Source organism: Drosophila mauritiana, chromosome 3L (genome assembly GCF_004382145.1).
Source record: "Drosophila mauritiana strain mau12 chromosome 3L, ASM438214v1, whole genome shotgun sequence".
Lineage (NCBI taxonomy): Eukaryota > Metazoa > Arthropoda > Insecta > Diptera > Drosophilidae > Drosophila > Drosophila mauritiana.
Genome location: NC_046669.1, coordinates 7346552 through 7361931, shown reverse-complemented (window position 1 = coordinate 7361931; position 15380 = coordinate 7346552). Strand labels below are relative to the sequence as shown.

General features: G+C 42.8%; 1 protein-coding gene across 3 annotated transcripts; it reads right to left on the bottom strand.

Moving 5' to 3' along the window:
* Window positions 1-6693: 6693 nt before the first annotated feature.
* Window positions 6694-13815, bottom strand: LOC117140967. Of its 3 annotated transcripts, XM_033304194.1 has the most exons (10): window positions 13803-13815; window positions 13310-13434; window positions 11338-12186; window positions 11153-11275; window positions 10131-11084; window positions 8574-9557; window positions 7404-8509; window positions 7247-7349; window positions 7018-7148; window positions 6695-6950 (listed from the first exon to the last, which is right to left on the bottom strand). In XM_033304194.1, exons 2-10 carry the CDS (start codon window positions 13362-13364, stop codon window positions 6837-6839), a joined length of 4419 nt encoding a protein of 1472 aa, XP_033160085.1. In that variant the 5' UTR covers window positions 13365-13434; window positions 13803-13815; the 3' UTR covers window positions 6695-6836. The 3 variants fall into 3 exon arrangements, with proteins under 3 accessions (XP_033160083.1, XP_033160084.1, XP_033160085.1); XM_033304192.1 differs by having other exon boundaries at window positions 6694-6950; window positions 8574-11084; XM_033304193.1 differs by lacking the exon at window positions 13803-13815 and having other exon boundaries at window positions 6694-6950; window positions 8574-11084; window positions 13310-13529.
* Window positions 13816-15380: the final 1565 nt, after the last annotated feature.

Here is a 15380-nt window from a genome sequence, read left to right as displayed (position 1 = left end):
TTATTTGTTGGCCATTACAATCGGTACAAGCCAGACAATTGGGGCTAACAATCTGGATTTGTTATATATTGAACCGACATTTCCCTATAGAATTGTACAATAAACCAACCGTATAAGCCAAATAAATTTAAATCAAATAAAATATACCGCATTGGCATAAGTGGCCTCATCAGGAGGAAAATTTGCAAATTAAGTCTACCAATTTCGGTTGAGTAATTTGCCATAAGAAGTAAAGTAACTACATACAACTTAATTTGCCTTAATGGCATTCATAAATTGCACCCTATAAAAATCAAATGAAAACCAAGTGTTTCCTCCAGTCGCGTTACAAATTAAATGCGAAATTTATGCAATTTCAATTTCCTTGTGGCCTTTTTAATTAAAACATAAATATTTATATGGAATATTTCACATGGCTCGCACACTTGCCGCAGCCTGGCCAAAATTAATTCAGCAAATAAATAATAAAATCATTTACAATATAATTGCAACGGGCCAACAAAAACACTTTCACCTTCGCCACGAAGTCAAGTCTTTTCCCAATTTTTATTTTTTTACTTTTCTCGGGGGAGGTGAGAGGGTCTGATTTTATTTTTTCGCTTGGTCTTGGCTTGGTTTTTTCACAGTTCGGGCCATTGCTGTTTTTATTTATGCTTTGTGGGTGTTCAACATGCACCATTTGACTTTTTACCACTGTTTTTCCTCGACTGCCGCATAAACATATTTATGCATCGCAGCGTTAGGCTTTTATGGGATGCCAGAGAGCCTGCAATTAGCCGGCGCCAACTAACGTGGCTTATGCCAAGAAAAACAAATCGTCGCAAAATATGTGTGCTCGGAAATTGCATTTCATTTGGCCATTTGACACGGCCATGGCTCCCACCGAAATCTTCGATCAACATCATAATAGAATCTGCCATTTAGCACCTGACTCCCCGCCATCTACAATTAATTAAGCATTAAATGTTTGATTTGCACTAGGCACATACATAAAACATGGCTAACTTCGCTGGAAGGCGCGATCATGATGCCATCGCAATTTTGGCCAGATAGGCAATCCAAAACTCGACACAGTGGTTTCAGTGGGTTGTATGCGGAAAACGGACTTGGGATTGCTTCCTTATTACAACTCAAGACATGAACAAGAAGTGGCCCCATTTAATAGTATTAAACAATCAAGTTACAAACAATATACGTATGCCTAAAGTTGTTAAATATAATATATTACAAAGGAATCAAGCTTTCCTGATTTTTGGTTTCCTTGAGGTATATATATTTTGCATTTTTGTATAGAACCTCATTTCCGCCGCTACAGGAACTACTTTAAACTTGAGTTCCTAAAAACCAACAAAAATAACCCAAACCAAAGTGCAATTATCTGCTCCTTTTTCAGCTAAGAATGTGCAATCGAATTCCGGAGAAACTTCCAATAACAGAACTTAGAACAACCCATCCATTCTCAACCAGGTTAATGCCCATTCAATCGGCGTTGATCCAGTGTTCACTAGTTGACTGCCTGCCTGACTGGATGACTGCCTCACTGGCTGTCTGGTGGCTCATAACTCATTACTAAGTGGCAGGCTTTTGTTATGTGGCACAAAATGTCAATGAACTCCGGCATGGGTTTTATCAACGGTTCCCATTCCGCTTAGAAACACAATGAGCACAAAGAAAACGGAAGCGTCCTCGGCGCTTATAATTTGCGGCCACTAAGCATGCACTTCCAGTCGGAGATATATATCAAAATATATATATATAAATGTATCTGAATCTGAACATGGCAGACGCATCCGAAGGCCGTTCGAGGAAAAACGGACCGCTGGACCGGCGACGGAGGTGTGCATGCTTAAAGCGCGTTAAACGATGATTTAATGCCAATAAATAAGTGTAAACGTTCATTACAGATAATTAATGTATCTGCACAGAGGTCAGACAGTCAGGGAAAAAAGTGAAACTTTAATTAGACGGCTTAACAGCATTATGGCGTGGACGATTAAGACTTGAGTTACGTGGTGCGGTGCGGCAAATTGACATTTCACCTGTGCGAAGTGGTCGTGGTCGTCTCTCTGCAGCTCAGCTCGGCTCAGTTCAGCCTGCCTTCCTGCCATTGATCTCTTTATCAGGTGGTTCGGGTCTTCAGTGTCTAGACCCTGGGGTTCCGGATCGGAGAATGGTGAATGGGTGAGGAGGGAGGCTTGAGGTCTTCGTCGTCTGGGATTTTGGACGGGCGTTAGTGCTGCACATGCCCCAAATCCCGGCAACAATCTCAACTCTGCCCGCCTGACAATGTCGCCCAATTCGTCTTGCACTTTTCATGCCCGCCGGCTGGAAATTTCGTATTTCTTATACATATATCTTTTCTCGGTTTTTTCCTCCATCGACGAGCTGGGTTTCAGTTTTCAGCGATCGTTTTTCGGTTCGGTTTTGGGTTTCGGTTTTGGTTTTGGTTAGCCTTTTCAATTTAAAATGTAAATCAAGTGTGAAAAACAAAATCTGCAGCGAAAGTGTTGCAATTGCAATTTGCTCGTTGCGATTTTGACGTTTCTCGCTCCGAGGCTGTGTATTGATTTATTTTGATTGTTAATCAATTTGGCGAGCGCTGTCCCCCGAACACTGTCGCTCTGGTAATAGTTCAATGAAATTATAAATCAGTCGGCCAATTCCCGTCCACCCGATTCCGGAATCCCCCATCACCGTCCCCATCCACATCCACATCCTCATCCTCATTCCCATTCCCTCGATTTTCAGTTATCGCAAGCCAGTTGCATATCGAGTAATTCAAGACAAACTCGAAAGAATGCAAGTGACACACTTTTGATCTCTTTCACTGCGGCACCATTAACCCATTGAGGGTGGCAAATAAATGGGCGTAAAACTGAGGGGTATTGAGATAATGTCAATCTTTGGTTAATCAAGAAAGTCATCAACCTACATACCTGCTTGTCTATTTATGAATATTTTTAGCTAAATTCGATTTAAAGGGTTTCACATCAAGATTTATTCATTGGAATTTTCTGCAATTAAACAGATGAAGTTATGCACTTCAACCTTTCTGCCTAGAGTTTTTCTCGTTTGAACAAGATATTTGTGACAGACAACCAATTTTTTCTAACCAATCTCCCATTTCCTAACATTTAGTGGGTTTGCCTTTACTAGGTCAGAATATTAACATGCAAGACACATTGCCAGCAAATTCTTAAAAACTCAAATACCTTAAGGTACTCGAACAGAACTTTCCTTGGCCACAGCAAGAAGCAAACACCAGTGGGTTAAGCCGATGGGGAGGTGGGTCATTTGTCAGCAGGAAGCTGCTGGAATCGAGGAAAGCCACTGCCAATGCCGCTTTTGCAGCAAAAGCAAAAGCAAAAGGTTATGGCGCAATTTGCGCATGCGCACGCAAATTACGCGCCATAAATCATGCGACGGAACGCAAGGCGACTTTTGTGGCCATAAAGCTGGGAGGTTTTTTTCTTTCTGATTTTTCGCTTTGCGGCTCCCTGGGCTTGGCTTTTTGTGGGAGTTGCCCCAACTGTCACCGTTGCTGATTGCCGGTGGCTGCCGCATTGCGAGATTAGCGAGAAGCGATAAACACATAAACCAAAATAAATTGTAAAGAAAGTAGATGTGGCTATGGATATGGATATGGATATGGTTGTGGACACACATTCGATGGTCGCGTGCGTAAGCAATTAATGGTCATATGGTGGCTCCAAGAGTTGGGCAGGCGGCTGCGACCATGTGTGCATCTGTGGTCGCTGTGACATTTGCTATCCTGACCCTGACCCACAAAAAGCTCGGCGGTTCGCTTTGGCAAATTGAAAAAGAAAACTCAACTAGAGGCATGTCAATCACTGTGGCACTCCATCGCCCCCCAGCCACCCACTCAGGTGGCATGCAAATCTTCTGCTTTACCCCAGGTATTTCACTTCTTTGCCAATTTTTTGTCTTCGCCTTTATTTTTTTTTTTTTTAACACTTTTTGCACTTCTTGACGGTCGCGGTTGGCTGCTGTGCCCCCAAGGTTAACGGCGCAAACAAAGCGGGCCAAACAGCCAAATGGAACCGGCCAAAATGAAATGGAATGAAGCTCGTCATGGACCCCAAAGCCAGCGGCTAGAGATGGCCAACTGACAAGCGCTCCGATTTGGATGGGAATCAATCCGAAATGTGGGAGCAGAACCGGGTTTATGGATATCAAATATCGGTCAGTTTGGAAATAGTCGTAAATATAACTAGGAGGAACACTACAAGATCTTGAATAATGTTAATAAATGTATCCTTTAATCCTTTTCAATGCCAATATGCATATTTTGTGCAGTAAATCTATGTTAAACCATCTTGTCATAAAACACAAGCCTAAATCTTTTAACTATCTAGTCTAAACTGTGGTTCGGTACATTCTAAAATTCTATCTTATAAACTCAAGTATTTTAATGATATTTTGCTTTCAAAAAGTTCTAAGAATGGTATTTAACTGCTTAGTCTTGGTACCCTTTCCATGTTCTTTCTTCAAGTACCCTTCAAACCAGTGCTAAATTTAATTATCTAAATATATCAATTTCAGTTTGGCATTCACCTACTTTTTGCTCCCTTCGACTGACCCAGAATCACTGATCACTTCTGGCAGCTACAAGTGCTTTTGGGTATCCCAACTGCCGGCCGGAAAAAATCACGAGACGAGTGCCATAACTCTCACGCTCCGATTTCGACCGTCTCTAGGCCCATGGGCACTTCGGCGCCGACTTTGTTCTTCTGGCTGCCAAAGCCAGGCCCAAAACGTCACTCCAAAGAGCCAACACTCAGCTCGGTTCGCGTTCTTCTCATCGTGTTTATAGTTGTTTTCCGATTCGGATTCGGATTTGTTGAGTAGCAGCGTCTGAGGAGCAGCGGCATTGGCTCCATCTGACAGCTCGTACTGCCTGGCATGTATGTTCATTTTTATGGATTTTTCGGGAAGATGTGGATGTGGATGGGGATGGGTATGGAGCATTGGCCGTAGAACAGCTGCATTCTTGGAAGTCAAAAGCGAGACGTTCTATGGTTGTGTGTGGCTATGGCTTCTAACTGTTGCTGATTGAAGTGAAGACCCGTCTGGCGGCCAGATTCGCAGGGCGTTGCAGAGGTTTCTGATTACAAATTGAATTTTATTAGTTTGCTTGCGCCCGCATTGATTTATGATTTTTCTACCAAAAGAAATCTATACATAAATACAAAAAAAAATGCCCAAACTAGAACTGGGCTTTTGTAGGTTGTCTTTAATTAAGACCAAGTGTCAATATGATTTATGCTCCACACATACTCGTTGCTATAATTAAAGATTCGAAATCATCTCAGCTTGTTGTGGCTTTCCCTTTGGCCAACACCACATTTTTGTTTGGTATTTGTGGATTCGAGAGGTGGACACATTGCGTGCGATTGCATTACGAGTGAAATTTGCCAACTTTTACAAAAGATCTTGGGATATTGATAACCTTTTTGCCTAGGTTTTGGATTGCTGCCGCCTCCGACTTGGCTTTGCTGCTCCTTCTGCCGCCGCTGACATCATCAAATTCGAATCCAAGTCCAAGCTGGCAATTTCATTTCGATGGCATCCATTTGGGTTGGCTTTGATTACATAAATTTGGCGCCGTCTGCGATCGCGATGCGATGCGATGTAAGCCGATGTGATGCGATGCCATGCGGTTCGGTTCCATTTGCATCTTCAAAGTCCAAGTGGAACCTGGAAATGTGGGTCAGCGGTCTTCGACTTGGGTGCGGCTCCTTGGCTCTGGACATCGCCATATGTAATTACAATAACTGCAACTTCCAATGCAACAACGGCGATGCAGCGGCATCAAAGCAAACAACACAGCACTATACACAACACTACACGACTCGATCTCAAAGTAAAATGTCTCGAAACCTGTCGCTTTTAATTAAAGGCCCCGCAAACTCCGACTCTAAGTAACTTTTCATGTTCCAAGTTATGCGCACAATTTTAAGCGACAGCCCCCACAAAGGCATTCAACATCAAAATAACTTTTGCATTTAGTCATAACTGCATTAAAAATGTTATTGTTGCGGTTAAGTATTGTAAATGTTTTCGCTGTTCGTATGCAAAAAAGAGGTGGTAGCATAGAAAAAAAACTGGGAAAATCTCAAATTTTTCGGCTTGGGTTCGCTGCTCAGGTCCGACCGACCCACTTCTGTCATGTTGTACGATAAATACTTTGAGATTTATTGTCTGCCGCGGTGGCAGGCATAATTACAATTTATGCCCAAGGTGGTCCCCCCAAGAGCACCCGGCCAAGTCCCGTCTTGTGCAATAGACCCCAAAGCGTTCAACTCCTCCCCGAGCCGCCAGCTTCATCTCAATCCCAGTCCAATCCCAGCACCAATCTCTGCCAGCTTGCCAAGTTCAAAAGCGTGTTTGAGGAAGCTGTCGCCAAAGACAAAGGCACATACAAATTGCCAGGGAAGCCGTCTAACGAGCCGACCCTCTGACAGCCACTTCGGTGTTTACCTGTCTCGCAATTGCCATTATTCTTGCCTGAATCGAAAGTGAACACCTCACAATATTGGGAATATGAATGCTGGAAGTGTGGTTCGAAGATCGCATACCCCTTGTAAGTAACGCCCCCACTTAAAAATGGTTCAATTTCGATGTAAACTATTTTCATTCACTACAATGAGAAACAGGTTTCCAGTCAAAGTATATCTATCTATTATTGCTTCTTAAGAAAAATGTCAGGGTATTTTAAATATAATTATTTTCATTAGGCATACAAAAGTCGTACAAAAATATTTATATAAACTGCGCATCAAGCATTACATAATATTACATAATAGTTTCGGGTATCAGAAATTTGTATACTGATGCCAAAGAGAAGTGAGCTTGCCGCGTTTCAGTTGTTTCGGGGATCTCGATTGTGGACGTATATTCTTCAGAGTGCAACCAACGGGCAGACTTACCTAGAAATTTTAAAATGAAATTTAGGTATAAATTAAGATCATAAGATTTATGGTAAGTCAGACTTACGGATTCGGCGGTCACACGGACGGGCTCCTTATCCGGACAGACCACATAGGTTTGGGAAACATCGGAGAGAGTCTCGGGCTCGGAATCAAAACTGATCTTGGGCTCGATGGGTGCAGGAGTGGGCTTGGCAGCTATTTAAATACCAAAAAAAAAATTAAAAATAATTAATTTCCTTTAAGTTTTTAATAAATTTAAAGACATTTAAAATTGATAGATTTTTTATACTTACACCTGACGTAAATGAAAAATGTGCAGCGTAAAGTTTTTCCATCGGTGGTGGTGGCTTCGTATTTGATTGCGTGATCGCCGACTTTAAACAAAGAACCCGGAAACTGCAAATATATAGTTTAAGTAATGATATTCTAAAAGCCATTTGTTTTTCTTACATGTGACTTATAGATCTTGAGCAGTTTTCCCTCGAATCGTGGCTCATCCCACACCACGGAACGCAGATTCTGGTGCTCCTTCAGATATACTTCAATGGATGGAGGACAATAGTTGGTGGTATCTGAACCCAAATCCACCCGTGTGCTTTCACTAGATGCAGGAGCAGCACTTATAAGCTTGGCTGACTTGGGGGAAAAGGGCTCCAGCCTGGAGTAGGAAGATGACCCAATATCTGGCGAACTAAAGCTAGGAAATTCCGATTGGCGAAGTGAACTGTGTGTGGAAAATGAACCAAAGCTCACTGGCTTGGGAGATGATTCCCGAGAAAGAGACTCTAGTTTCGAGTAGGGTAATGACTCAGAATCTGTGGAAACGTGGAAATTGGTAAAGGAAACTGGTTTTGGAGTTGCATCCAGGGCTTTGAATGCAGGAAATGAGTATGAACTACTAGTGGACAAGGTCGCAAATGGAGCCGGTCTGGGAAGTGATGATCTCGAATAATCAGATATTCCCGAAAAGGTAAATGGATTTGATTCTCTACGTGTCGCAGCCTTAACAGTAATTATTGTGTGGCATCCAATTGTGAGCTTGGTCTCCGGATCGTTAACTCTAAAGTCGACCTGATGGACTCCAGCTGGCAGATGACCCTGAAGTTGACCAGCCCAAGCGGGATGGGCGACCAATCGGCCATTCTTAAGATTGGTTTGGGGTCTTTGAAGAGTCACATGAGCCTTCTGCTCACCGGCATGCAGCAAGATTACAACATTTTCCGGACACTTGATATAGGGCCTAATCTGTTGCACATTCTGGATTTGATGAGGAGTTACTCTTTCCGGAGAATTCCACTTCGAGGATAATTGATTTCCAAGCAAACCGCTGCCGAATGGCTGACAGTTGAGATCTGTACCGAACGACCAGCCCTGCAACACCATGCAGGCGGTCAACAAGGATCCGGTAGGTACGAAGCCAGCATTGCACTGAAGATGGCAAACGTCACCAAATCTGGATGGACCCTGAGTGCAGCTCGCTGGGAGTACAACTCCATTTCGGGCGGGCTTTAGAGCGGGGCAGATTCCAGGTCTCTGTACACGAGGTTGGTTGATGGCTGTGAAAAGATATGGAAGAGATATAATGCCAACTGTAATCTATTACTTAACTTATTGACTCACCAACACACTTGGTCTCGGGCCCCTCCCAAATTCCATTGGCGCCACAGCTCTTGATCTCAGGACCCTGTAGAACATAGCCCGGATTGCAGGAAATTCGGCAGCGACTGTTGTAGAAGAGCTTCTGCTTATGGCGATACCTATTGCAGTGGGACTTGCCATTTCGTGGTGCCTGGAATCGAGGGCACAGATCCCTGGGTTGCAACTGATTAACCCACGAAGTTTTGGATACTTCAGGACGCTGGGGAACGGGTGCTTTCGATGTAGGTATGTCAGCAAGGGGCGGAAGCTTTGGGAGACCTTCCCACTTAGGCAAAGATGGAAACTTGGGCTCTGGGTAATCGAACACAGCCGGTTTCTTTGGATTTTCGGGTATTTCATTGGACAGCTCTGTGAAATCAGGATACTTTGGCTTCTTGAATTCGATTTTCGGAGATTCAGGCAGTGACGAGGCAGTGGGAATCTCCGGCAGAGCGGGGAACTTGGGGAACTCGCAGCGGAAGCCTCCCATCTCGTTAATACACGTTCCGGTGATACAGCTAGTCTTGTCTTGGGCACACTCATCGATGTCCCGGCAAGTCTTTTGATCACTATCTAGTTTATAGCCCGGTGGACAGCTGCACTTGAATGAACCCTCGGTATTGGAGCAGCGATGCGAGCAGCCACCGTTTTTATTTTGGCACTCATCGATGTCCACACACTTGTCGTCCGATCCCAGGGTATAACCCGGATTACATTCAATTGGAGCACATCCTTCGGCGGATCGCTGAGTGCCCGGCGGACAACCCACCAGAGCGGGACGACAGCTGCGACCATCGTCGTTGAGGATGTAACCCAAGGGACATCCGCACTCGAAGGTACCTGCCTTATTGATGCACTCGTGGCTGCAACCGCCGGAAAGAAGGCCGGCACACTCATCCACATCCTGGCAACTTTGCTTGTCCTTGGCCAGCTCATAGCCTCTTTCGCAGGCACAGGCATGGGTACCTAAAAGATTGATGCAGATGTCGCTACAGTTTCCATAGTCCTGCGAGCACTCATCAATGTCGGCGCAATCGAATCCATCTGGAGTTAGCTCGAAACCCGTTTCACAAGCGCAGGCAAATCCCCCAGGTTGATTTAAGCAGAGCTGCGAGCATTGGCCATTGCTATCGAGGCACTCGTCAATGTCCTGACAGGTGCGCATATCCTCGGATAGAGCATGGCCCAAGGGACAGGCGCACTGAAAGCCACCTGGCTCATTCTGACAAAAGTGGGAGCAATTCCCATTGGACAGAGAGCACTCATCAATGTCCAAGCATGTAGGCGCTGATGGGGCTTCGGATGAGGTTGAATCAGTAATGAATGAGTTGTTTAGTGATGTGACTATGTGGTTATCCAAGCCCAGGGCATATCCCGGTGGACAGAGGCAGGTGTACGAACCATTGAGGTTCTCGCAAAGCATTTGATCGCTGCACCCATGAGTTCCCTGCGAGCACTCGTCGATGTCGAAGCAATAGCCGCGAATGCCATCCAGTTTGAGGAGCTCATAGCCGGCGGCACATATACACCCATACGAACCTGGAAGATTTCGGCACACCTGCTGGCAGCCACCGTTATTTACCAGACACTCGTCCACGTCCTCGCAGCTCTTGCCATCGGCACTCAATCGGAATCCCTCGCGACAGGAGCAAGCTCCTCCTCGGGCAGTCAGGCAGATCTGTTCGCATCCGTTGTTGTTTACCTCGCAAAGATTCTCAGCCAAACAGGTGTACTCCTCGACCAGGTTAAGTCCTTCGGGACACTGGCACTGATAACCACCTGGTGTATTCTGACAAGTGTGACTGCAAAGGTGCGTATCCTCTGCGCACTCATCAATGTCCTGGCAACTGAATCCCTCACTGCGGTAGCCCGTTGGGCAAATGCAACTGAAGCTGGTATTATCCTCACTGGCTAAACAGGTTCCCGGGGAGCACTTCTCAACTCCATTTTCTGTGGAGCACGGAGATTCCGGCACCAAACAGGAATGCTGATCCTCTGATAGTTCATAACCCTTGGGACACACGCATCTGTAGCTTCCCTCCGGCAAATCCTGGCATTCGTGGGCACATCGTGTGCGATTCAACTGAGGATTCTGCAGATCCGTACAGCTATCCAGGGCACAGCTCCGCTGATCTTCGAGGAGGTGATATCCTTCAGCGCAGGAGCAACGGAATGATCCAATAGTGTTCTCGCACTTCTGCTGACAGACCGCGTTATCAAGATCCTCAGGACCCTCAACCTCGCACTCATTAATGTCCTGGCAATCAGTGCCGTCGGCGGAAAGTTGAAAGCCAGAATTGCATGCTCTTCCGGCGGGTTGTTCTTCGGAAACTTTCACTGGTATTTCGTTGCTCTCCTCGATGGGATTCTCCACAACTTCTGTGGTCTCGGGTTTCTCCTCCAGCGGCACCACACAGCGATAGGAACCAGGCAGATTCTCGCAAGCACCCTGACAATTCGATGACAGCTCGGGATTGGCACATTCATTAATGTCTGAAAATAGACATATACCATTTAATGTGAACTTTTTTTCTTCTTAAAAATAATTTATAAAAACATACCAACACAATTCTTTCCTGACTCGTCTAAGTAATAACCCTCTTGGCAGCTACATTTATATTCCCCTGGAAGGTTTTCGCAAATTTCCGAACAACCACCATTCGATTCTAGGCATTCGTCGATGTCTTGAAAAAGAATAATATTGTTTAGCAAATTGTTTTAATTTAATTAATTATAATACACCCACCGAGACAGGTAGCATAATCGTTAGGATCCAGGGTATAGCCCTCTCGACAATCGCATTTATTGATGGGCTGGTTTTCATCTGGATAAAGCAATCGCTTGCAAATGTGTGCACAGCCTCCATTGTCTTCCCCACAATTGTTATCCAAGAATTTTGGTTCATAAGGATCTTTGGTGGGCTCAACAGATGCATTGCTGGAGTTGAGTACATCAGTTTGGATTTCCGCTTCCAGGGGAGTTTCGTTTTCAAGGACCTCGTTCTCAGATTCAGTCTCCGCTAAAGTTTTGTTTTCACCTAATTTCTGAGCAGGTTCCGATTCAACGACTTCATTTGCATGATCATCATTAATGTCGATAACAATTTCTGGTTCAGGCTTGGACTCGGCTTCATCCACTACCGGTGGTGGTGGTGGCGGTGGTGGCTCCCTTTCACTAACCTCTGGCTCCTCATCCTCATCAATCTCACTTTCCTCGTTGTCATCGTGGGGCACAGTTTCATACTCTTCAAATTCATCTCCCCCATCCCAATCTACGTCCTCATCGGTTTCTACATAATCCGATTGGGGAATGCACGTGGGTATTTCACCCACCCATTTCTGGTTCGAGCAAAACATTTCAGAGATTTCGGTTTCAAAGTCGTAGTTATCATCGCACACGAAAAAGGCCACTAGGAAGACCTTCTTGCCCCTCCGGCGGCGATCGAAAAGGGACACCCTACCATGGTTAATCTCCGGCGGAAGGATTTTGGCCGACGAACAGCTCATGTCCAAAGTAGCAGCCAAGGAGACAGGAACTTTGGGCTCCTCTGGAATATCCATGACATTTTTCCTTTTTCGCTCAGAGCTCGGAGAAGCTAAATGGAAATAGAAAAACATAAATTTTTATCATATAATCAAAAAATGAGCATTAAAGAAATCTGTCGAAATTTGAGGGCATATTAAATGGAATTTCCAGGGATTGCAGACATAAGTTCTAAAAGTTTGTGCGATTTTATAACAATAAAGTTGTATATAGATCAAAAAAAAATTAACATGCCCATAACATAAACATAAACGGTTTCCTATGTTATGCATCCAAAATTATTTAGTGCACTTAAAGATTTCTCACCAGAATCCGAAGGCATTAAAACATTTTATTGTTCGCTCCATACCACAAACAGCTGTTCACCCTCACCCCAATATGTTAAAAAAAAAGACCCGCCAATACAATCTTAGAATCTCTGCTTTTAAGGGGAAACCCATAAAAACTAGGTGAATCAATCTTTTGAATCGTTGCCAAAAGTTTTTTCATTGCCATCTAGTCTTCACGGTTTTTTAATTTAATTTGTCATTTTGGGACTTGCTTTGTTTTGATTTACGATCAGTTTGTATATATTCAGTTTTCATAAAGCCGGCCGGTAATTTGGTGAGTAATATTTCGCTAAGATAAATAAGTGCCCCGTGTTAGCCATGACTATTTTGTGTTACACATTTTCCGGAGAGCGTGTCATAAAACTATGAATATATGCTCCATTAGCTATAAACCAAACGGTTTTTATGGCCATTTTGTGGACATTTTAATGGTCAATAGATATACATTTGAAAAAAGAAACATAGTCAAAAAAAATGCTGGAATTTTTAGACTAATTATGAAAAAATTATAATTATTTGTCTTAAATTCAATTTTTTTAAAAAATTGGAAAGGATTTATTTTGGGTTATTAAAAAACTATAATGTTAAAAGGAGGATTATATATTGAATAAGACTGAATGAAAATTTATGGATACATTTTACATTCTCCATGCCATCATTTTTTAGATGATATATTTCGTAATACCCAACCAAACCAAAAAAAAAAAAAAAATCGCTATAATCTAAAGAAGCACAATCCAAACTATAATAATCTTTTACAATCCCCAAAATTCCGTGTAAGCTATCCAATAAATTTCCCATTTCCACAAAATTCGTGATATATTTTCGATTTCCACCCACACTCACCTGAAGCAAATGCAACGCATGCTAGCGCGCATAAAACATATTTCGCCGCCCACATTCTGCAGCCCTATTTCCGATCCTTATAGAACAGCTTCCACACACCTTTCCACTCTCACTTGTGTCGAGTTCTTGGGTTCAAATTTTATAAAAAAGAATACATTAATAAGATTTCACGACATTCGTTTCTTTTTTTATTTGTTCTCCAACATATTTATGGGACAAGATCTATATATGTAGCGGCATATAGAGGAGCAAAGCCATTAAGATTAAGGCGGCTTTATAAATAGCACATGTTCAACACTTTTTACATATATTCACAGGTCATTCGTGAAGTAAAATGGTCGGTTTTACATCAAACGAAAGCACTTTTTGCAATTACAGTTCAATGAGAGTTCCAGTACTTTAATTGATTTAAAACACATAAAAACAGTCTGTATATATACTTCAGTAGTTTAAGGAAAAACCAGGAATAGTATTTTTATTTGGGAAAACGCACCGATTCCGTCGAGAGCCCAGAGAAGACTGAGGAGCCAAAGAAATTCTGACTTTTCTCGAAGGGAACGAGAAAACAGTTTTCCGATGTCTCCAAAGATATATATACGTTTATGGGTGTATATATGCTGATATTTCATTGATATCATAAAGCAAATTAGTGCGAGAGCGCACAAATGTCACCAGAGGGGGACGCGAAGAGGGAGGCTATTTTTACCCATGGTATTATCATTAGCATTGGGCTGTGAAAATTAATGAGGTTCCGTCATCCATTGAACTTGATCGCATTGATCCTTCAGCAGCTGTCAAATGCGGTAGCCTCTAACATAATTTATATTAGCTGGGACTATGTAGAATAAATAGGCTGCTCAGTCACTATGTAGATTATCACAAATGGTTTTTAGTCGAACATAATTGGAAACAATAAGACCTAGAACGTTAATATAGTTTGAAATTCTAAATATATTTCGGACATAATGTATTTACACCCACACTTACCTGTTTCAAATGCAAAAACTCATAAAGCATTTTCGCTTCCCACACTTAAGAATCGTTTATTCCATCCTTCTACATGTCAATAAATTTGCTTTTTCATTTTGACATTTCTGCCTTAAATTTTACTCGTATATTTACATTTAATATTCTTTTCAACATTTTTATGCTAAGGAAAATATGTTAAAATGCGCAAAGTATTAGAGATTAGGGCACCTTTAAAAATAACTCATGATTATATTTTTTGATCTTCTTTAGCTAATTTAATTGGTAAACTTATAAAAATTACATTCATATAAAAGGTGTAAAAGTCTGAAAATATTAAATTTGATTTCAACTGAAATTATTTAAGTATTACAACGCTTACACATTATTTCTTTGATTTTGAAAGAAGACCATCAATAAACAAATTGCCCATCTAAACTCGAGATAATGGATGAGTGTTAAGAGGCGAAACTTTCGCATGGGGGAGGCCATTACATCACAAGATTGGTCGACTGGGTCCCGAGCACTTTTGCTCTATTGTTGAGCGCATAATTAAGCGCCGCTTAGCTTATGTAATTAATGTCAAGCCAAATGGCAGTGCCAAGAGCCCGAAGTGGAGAGTCTAATGAACCAGCTGCGTGTGCTGATTTATATGCGACTTTTTGAGCTGGTTTGTTTGTACACAAGTATGTTATAGGTCTGTCTGTCTGTCCATCCGCCTGACTGTTTGTTTGGCCTGGCCAAATTGTGTTTTGTCACCGTCACCATCGCGGACGACGTCTCTCGATCGCGCACTTAGGCCTCGTTTATGCGCAGGCTCTGCTCGGTACTCCAGTTTCTTGGCCCATGTGAATGTGACATAAGTCGCCGGGTGTACGGCTATGATATATGAATATGACAAAGCGACATGGACAACTTTATTGGCTCATGAAAAGCGCTGTCACTGCTTGACTGACATAAATCACCGAACGGCAGAAATAGGCATTCAGCGCCACAAGAGCCAATCGATTGCAGCAAAAAAATCAAAAAAAAACTGCCTAAAAAAGTGTTTGGCCAAAATAAATCAAAAATCAATCTTTTCGAAGGGCCCCTCGACGATCATCTC